This window comes from Mixophyes fleayi, chromosome 12 (assembly GCF_038048845.1).
Source record: "Mixophyes fleayi isolate aMixFle1 chromosome 12, aMixFle1.hap1, whole genome shotgun sequence".
NCBI classification, from domain to species: domain Eukaryota; kingdom Metazoa; phylum Chordata; class Amphibia; order Anura; family Limnodynastidae; genus Mixophyes; species Mixophyes fleayi.
In genome coordinates this window covers 80055325-80063373 of record NC_134413.1, presented here as the reverse complement: position 1 = coordinate 80063373, position 8049 = coordinate 80055325, and the positions used below count along the sequence as shown (strand labels likewise).

General features: G+C 45.7%; 1 protein-coding gene across 1 annotated transcript; it reads left to right on the top strand.

Moving 5' to 3' along the window:
• On the top strand, nucleotides 1-5724 carry GLMP (glycosylated lysosomal membrane protein). The gene is made up of 6 exons (XM_075192680.1): nucleotides 1-150; nucleotides 1390-1647; nucleotides 1958-2161; nucleotides 2310-2528; nucleotides 3091-3368; nucleotides 4249-5724. Exons 1-6 carry the CDS (start codon nucleotides 58-60, stop codon nucleotides 4415-4417), a joined length of 1221 nt encoding a protein of 406 aa, XP_075048781.1. The 5' UTR covers nucleotides 1-57; the 3' UTR covers nucleotides 4418-5724.
• The last annotated feature ends 2325 nt before the right edge of the window (nucleotides 5725-8049 follow it).

Genomic DNA, 8049 nt, shown 5'->3' with positions numbered 1-8049 from the left:
CTGACTGGAGGTCACGTGCTCCCAGCAGTAGCTCCGGGGACGGTGCAGCCGGCAGAGATGAGGTTGGGGCTCTGGCTGGTGGTCGGTGCTCTGTGTGCCGGGGCCCGGGGGGCCACAGGGACTGAGGAGGGGCAGGAGGAGACCCGGCAGGTGAGAGAGAGGGGCATGCTGGGAGTTGTAGTCCTGTAGGAGCTGGAGGGAGGACAGGGGCAGTGTAAGAAGGGATAGTACAGGCTGGGTACTGAGGGTGTGTATAGGTACATAGGTACAGGGTATATATGTATATATTATATATATATATATATATATATATATATATACATACATACACATACATACACATACACCCCCTACATTATATTAGCTGGGGGTATATATATATATATATATATATATATATATACACATACATACATACATACATACATACATACATACTACAGTCTATTTCCTGGGGTTGCATGTGTATGATACACACACACACCCCCCCCCCCCCCCCCCTACATTATATTAGCTGGGGGTATATGTATATTTATATATATATATATCATATATAATATCCTGCATTCCATTAGCTGGGGGAGTGTATGTATGTATATATATATATATATATATATATATATATATATATATATATATATATACATACACACACACACACACATGTTGCTCTCATGTTCTCTAGACCCCTGGTTATCTCTCACACTGACCCTTCCCCAGGACTGAGGAAATAATGCTGAATACACCCAGCAGCCCCCTCCCCCAGCTGGTTATAACACCCCCATCCCCCCCCTGTATATACAGGAAAGGAGAACAGGAGCTGAGAGTAGAGGCAGCAGTGACTATGACCAGACCCCCCCCAGTGACTCTCACTTCCCTCTATGTCTCCAGTCAGATGGTTCTAGGAGGTATCAGGATCTTCTGTTGTGGGTGTAAAGGAATTGTCTTTCTACCCATAGGGTCGTGCTCCTTTCTCTCTCTCTCTCTCTCTGAGTTGTCGGACATTACCCATAGGGCCCCTCTCTCACAGTTGTCGAACATTACCCATAGGGCCCCTCTCTCTCAGTAGTCGAACATTACCCATAGGACCCCCCTCTCTCTCTCTCTGAGTTGTCGGACACTACCCATAGGGCCCCTCTCTCTCTCTTAGTTGTCGAACATTACCCATAGGACCCCTCTCTCTCAGTAGTCGAACATTACCCATAGGACCCCCCTCTCTCTCTCTGAGTTGTCGGACACTAACCATAGGGCCCCTCTCCCTCGCTCTCTCCCTCTGTTGTCAGACACTACCCATAGGGCCGCGCTCCACTCTCTCCCCACCGATATGAATCCCCCATTTGTCCCCCTCACTCTTCATCTCTGTGATAACAGTATTATCTTCCCCTCCAGGTTTCTATGCAGTACAACCCCGGCTCCTCCAGCTCCTCAGTGAACCTGCTGCACATTCGGGCTGTGGGGAAAGGCAACACCATCCACTACCTGTGGAGCACGATCGGGACCCCCACAGTCCTCCTCATATACACCGAGACGGAGCAGAGCCAACTACTGGTCAACTGGACTAAACTCCTGTCCCCGGAACCCTACGGCGCCATCGCCGTCCACCCCCCCGAGAGCGTACGCTACTCTACAGCTCTGCTCTTCACCAGGGTACGTGGGGGTCTCGAACTTTCGTTATTACACTCTAATGTTATATGGAGTCACCCGGAAGTTCTGTGCCCCAAGTTCTGTGCAGCTGTCAGATCTCTGAGGTGACTTCTAATATCTAATAACTTCCATATACTAAACACTGGAGTGATATCAGAACTCACTGTTTATACAGATATAATTTACAGGATGTCTTATATTTATATCGCTAGTGTATTACATTATAATATGAACCTGTTTCTAAGCTTCCGTAGAGGTTGGTTTGTTTCTTTGTAGCGCTACCACATTTGATCGCCCTCCATCTCTCTTTTAGATATTTGAATATAACGATGTGAATAACACGGGCAATTTTTCGGGGACGGCCGAGCGCTATTTCTACCCCCCTTACGAGCTGTCGGACTTCGTGTGGGAGAACGCCAACGAGACCCTGAATTCCTCCGCGTTGACCGCCCATCTGACCGGCGTCAACGCCTCCGACCCCGACGGGAACTTTCAGAACGGCAGCGTGGCTTTCAAGGTGAGCCGTCATTGGCCAGACTAACGTCATTTATAACAAAGAATCGGCCTCGTAGAGTAAATTAATTTGGTACGATTATTTGTTGGAGTCGCAGGATGTCCCGAATAACGACTTCCGTGGATCTGAGCGCTGTCATTGTCTCCCGTAGGTATCTGCGTACAGGGGTCCCGGGCGTGATATTTCCTCCCCCCGGCTGCTTCACACGGCCAACTGTACCAAGCTGGAGTTCACCATATCGGGGGTCCGCCCTCGGGGCAATAACTCCAGGTTTGCCCTGGAGATGGTCACGTTGGAGAAGAAGGCAGGGAGAAAGACCATGCGGTCTGTACGCACCATCGACGACGAGTATACGCCCACGATTTTTGAGGTACGTGTTGGCTTTCATCCCCCCTCACCTCCTGATTACGTCTCCCTGGATTTCTTTCCCTTTACAGATACATTAGATTGCACTCTCTAAATCCGCATTAAGTGCTGAGCCACAGCAACCAATCAGCAATTAGCTTTTATCTGTGCAACGCAGGTTAGACCATGCAAGCATGTTTCTGATTGGTTGCTAGGGTGTAATGCCAATACAGCATTGATCGTAAATACTATATACTATGTATACTTTATCTGGGTCCTTCAAATTGCTGTTAACACCATATTTACGTTGATGAACTGGTCCCCTTCCTCACTGGCTGGTAGCTTGTAGTGGTCGCTCTTGCCTAATTCTCCATTGCTCTAAACTACAAGCCCCAGCATGCATTGCCAGCTGATAGCCAGCCGACAACTGTCGGGGCACCCTGCGACTTGTAGTTTTCACAACACCTGGAGAACCACAAGGCCTGGTCTAAAAACCACGTTCTCCAAGCTGTTGCTGAACTAAAAGTCCCAGCAGGCCCCTCCTGCTTACCTCTTCCCCCTAAACCCGTGCTGTGTTTTCCCGACAGTCCGTGGAGTTGGTGCCGGATTTGTCCAACAACAGCCGGGCCAAGGGCTTCTTTCAGTGGAAGTCGGTGGCTTACGGGTCGGCCATTGGCGCCAGGTCTGACGCTCTCCCGTGTCAGATGTACAAGCCGCTAGCGGTGAACGGGACGCTGGGCCTGAGGAGCATTGTACACGCCTTCTACGGAGAAGATCTGTCCAGCGGTTATAACTTAGAGGTCTATAATATGTCCTTCGGGATTGCCGACGGTGACTTCTATGATAAGAACAAGTTCTTAGGCTGGTGAGTATTGATCTCTCTCATCCTCCTTCCTTAACTCCAATCCCTCCTCTCTGTCCTCTATACGTTCTATACGTACCACTGACTCGGAGCCGCAGCCATGACCTCTACCTGTAGCTTTATTCTGCATATATTTTAAAGAGAAATTTAGCCAGATAACTGGGTTTATAAATCGTCTGCTGTAGATTATGTCGCAGCTAGCAGCCCGTTTTTATTTATGACGCCATGTGATTGATTAGGGAGCATTCACAGAAATATAGCACAGTGCAGCGAGCAACTTCTAAATTACATCGATGAGTGAAGTTCTGACGTCTTAGCTCAAGACAAAACCGTCATCTCTAATCTGCAATCGGTCAAAATAGATTTTTTTTGTAGGGGGGTTGTTTATACTTTAATATAATTTTTAAGGGATGACTTTGCTTGCGAAGCTCACTATTTAGACCAGTTTCCATTGTTTCTCTTCTCTTCCCTATTAAACTTTCATCACTTCCTGGTACTCTTACTGATGTGTGATAATCCTCTGGATAGCCTGGGGGCACGCACTAGTGGTGAGGGATCTGTGTGACATCACTGGGGTGCGGTATGATGTCATTAAAGCGTAGCCAGTTCCAGTAATTAAATGATATCTAGCATGAACATCTCTTAGTGCTATATTTGTGGCTAGTGTCCCTTTAAGTGTGATTATTATTTAATAGCCTGGTGCAAGGAGCAGTGAGCTGTAACCCTTGGCACCCAATAAGATATCTGATTTGATTGGGGTTCCGCACACTAGACTGATTAATGCTATGTGGTTGCCGTGGGTTACACCATCGCTCTTTGCGCCACTTTATAAACTGCATCTCAAGGGATTTTGTTAATCCTGGGGGGGCTTCTTTCGTTTCAGGTCGGCGTTGATCGGTTACGGCACCCCTCCCCGGGACTCTTTCTCCGTCCTGGTGATCTGTATCATGGCGGTGGCCCTGGGCACCCCTCTGGTGCTGCTGATGGTGGGAGCCATCGTGGTCTCCGTGATGAAGAAGAGGGTCTTCTCCAACTACCGGCCCATCAACTAGGACCTGCGGGCGGGAGGGGTCGAGAACGGAGAGACTCCTCCCCAATCATTTTGCACATGGACTCCCGGCATCGCGGCTGTGCCCGGTTTTGCCGTACCTCTATAATCACCGCCTTAGCGGCCCAATAATGATTTTGAAGTTACGGGTTGTGGTCTCCTGTTGTTGACGGTCCCTTAAAACTTCCAGGTGAAGAGAGAGACCGTTTCGGATGCCTTTTTGTTTTTTTTCCCCCCCGTCTAGACGTAGATGGGTGCCAACGTTCTTGCCTATCCCCCCGTTCTAACCGCGCCAATCATTCCCCGTGCATCTCGCACCCTTCCCTACCACGAAGCAAAAGGGAAGAACATGTCTTTTCTAACGCTGTGCTGCTTTTAAGTTCTAAGACTGGTGTAATAACGTGGTAAAGTCTCCCCTGCTGGCACCGTGGTCTCCCGGATCAGATTGTGATTGGATTTGACCGGCTGCGTAGGCCGCTTGCGTTGGACCTGTCTACGTGGCAATTAGCGCTGACATCTGGATCGTCGCGTGTTAAAAGTATTAGACTAGTAAGGTTATATCCCGTGTCTGCCATGTTATTAGATAAGTCTTTATGGGCCTCTACAAGTGCTTTTCTGACACTGGTAATGATATATATTTTGTATTTTTGTTGGGGTGGTTTAATAACCGGTTAATGACTCCCAACGAGTCCACGAGCTGACTGCGTTGTTTAGGTCTGTTTACACGGACATGATCAGTCCATTTGAGGCCTATCGCACAGTTACACCATTAATACACACTGGGCATATCCATCAGACTAACCCTTAATTATTCACACTAAGCCTATCAAAATAATTGAGTCCAAGCTCATATCTGTCTTGTGCAGGTTAGATGACAGAAGCCGGTATCCGACTGGGCAGGAACGACATGCAGCCAATCTTTCTTCTTTTCTTTGTTAGATACATCCTCTAGCAGAGTGTATCTAACATTAGCTGAAGATGTAGGACAGGGAGATTGCATCCAATTGTGCGAACACTGAGCCCCACACTCCTCCATGTCATCCACCCATAGGGATTTTCAGGATACTTCACCTGCAGATACCGTTAGATACGCTCTGCTGGGGAATGTACCTAAGCAATATAACAACTTGTGCCATGATTCATGTCCTCGTGGGTTCATTAGCTGGTAAATTATTTTCTATCTGTAATTTTGCTGGTCACTATATTATTTTGGTACTATCTGTATATGCTGAAATTTGATTTCTTTTTATAATTATTATTTTTGTTTTAATTTACTTTGTTTTGAATAAAGAGAGAAGTTTGTAAAAATGATATTTGATGAATATTTCTCCGTTCTAAGCGACATTACCTACCAGCTTTCCAAAATAAGCCACGCCTCTTAGCCATAACCACGCCTCCAGGTTGGGCCGCGGTGGGAGGAGTTTGCAAAGTTAAATAGCAGGAGTAGCGGGACCATTAATTTTTTATTTTTATATTGGATAAGATACGGTAAATAATTAGAATATTATTTACAGGTCTTGGATTTCAAAGGTTATTTTTAATATCCATAATTTATAGTAAGGGGTGGGCAAATTTTCCAAAATATTCTTGAAGCGATGACATCAGGACTCCCCATGTCCGCAGATATTATTTTCACCTATATTACAATCATTTACTAAGTGCATAACAGAAAGGTACAAAGTAATCATCGTAGCATTTTTTTTATTATTATTAAATCCTAAAAAAAAATTAAGAACACACGTTAAACTCCATCTTGTGATACATGATTAGGTCTTGCTGTATTCCACAGTACTACAATCCTGACGGCTGGGAGCAGCCATGTTTATCGGTCAGAGTGGGCGGGGTTGTGATGTGGGAGCGTACGCTCCTACTTCTAATATTGTGTAACAGACAAGAGAAACGTCTTGTAGCGGAGAGACCGCGGCCGCTAAGAGGGCGACTTATACCGAAAAAGAGGCACTGAGTGCTTTGTTACTTTTGAAAATCTAAATAAAGTTGTTTAAAAAAAAAAAAAAAAAAAAGAGCTCTGAGGGGGGATATATATAAAATATTGCTCAGGGGTGCGCTAAAACATAATAGCCAACCAGACGTCGGGACCATGGAAAAATTGAGGGCGCCCTGCTCTCGCATTTCTGCAAAATAAACCGTGAGTTAGATAACATGGGGACTGTTTATTACATGCATTTTCCATATGTTTTTATTAACATTGACAGAAGTGGGCTAGATAACGCGTTTCTCCACGGAAGTGAAACGCGTCTCAGTATCAACACACAGCGACGTTTTGCTTCCAGCAACTCCTGTCACCCAATCTAAATTTATTTTACAATAAGTTGAGCGGGAGAGCATTTACCCCTCCCGGGGCCGGGTGACTGGGCTATTTGTAGCAGTATCAGGTGATCACCCGTGAGACTAATAACCAATATTCGAAGTAAATTCAGCTTTTGGATCGATGAAAGTTCATTGTGTGCTGTATATAATCGTGTTTTATGGTATTAAACACGATTCAAATGGTTTGTATTTGAATTTGGTCTTTAAAATACTTGTCCATCGCTGTGTCTGATATTTGTGTAGGTGATGTGGTCTCACAGTGTGATATAGACGAACATTCGGAGATACAAGACCACTGCTCCGTCTCGTAACAAACTAAACACCCACTCACCCTCCCCCCCCCCCCCCCCAGCAACCAAAACATACTCCACTATATACTTTGTTTGAAGGTATAAGAATATAATTCAATCACCCCCTGAAAACTGCCCCCCTCATGTCCTCGCCTTCGGAGGTCTTTATGCATTGAGCAGATACGTCCTGGTTTTCTGGTCGAAGCCTATAGGTCCCAGAAGAACTTTTTGTGAGTCCTTGGCCCACATCGTCTTTTGAAGGTCACCGTCTGGCTCCGTAACGGAATAGATGGATCTATGTGTTCCATAAACCACGTACCGTGTATGAATGATGGTTCACGGGTCTGTAACTTTTCTATTTTTTTGGTGTACAGGGTGTAAATCGTTCACAAGAAGACCAAATCTTGGACGCATTTTCCTTGAGGAACAGAAGTATCCAGTAGATGCTTTGTGGTAGTGGCTTATGTGGTGGTCCTGGATGATGTCCTGTTCCGTATCCTCAGATCACGTCGGCTACCAACGCAAATTGGATGAATGCTTCCAAAGCCGAAAACTACCAAGAGTGTATTTTGTAGAGGAACGACTTGGAAATGTTCTACAGAGGTCTTCTCCCTCACAATATGTGTTATCGCTACTCCATGGCTCGTTCACCCGTCTCTGGGTCCACCCCCACATCCATCTCTAGGAGTCAATGAAGAAAGACATTTTGGTCACGTGAATTTTCCCCCTTCAAACATGTCACGGACATTAGTACGTTTTGGCCACAAGAGGGTACAAGTGTGTTCCTGTTTTTTTCAAAACATCTACTTTATGTTTTATTCTGACAGTTTACAGATTATTACATTACTGACCTCTCTAGAGATCTGCAGAACATTGTTCTGTTCCATCTACCCCCTGACAGATACATAGTGATATATTCTGCAGATTATTACATTACTGACCTCTCTAGAGATCTGCAGAACATTGCTCTGTTCCATCTACCCCCTGACAGATACATAGTGATATATTCTGCAGATTA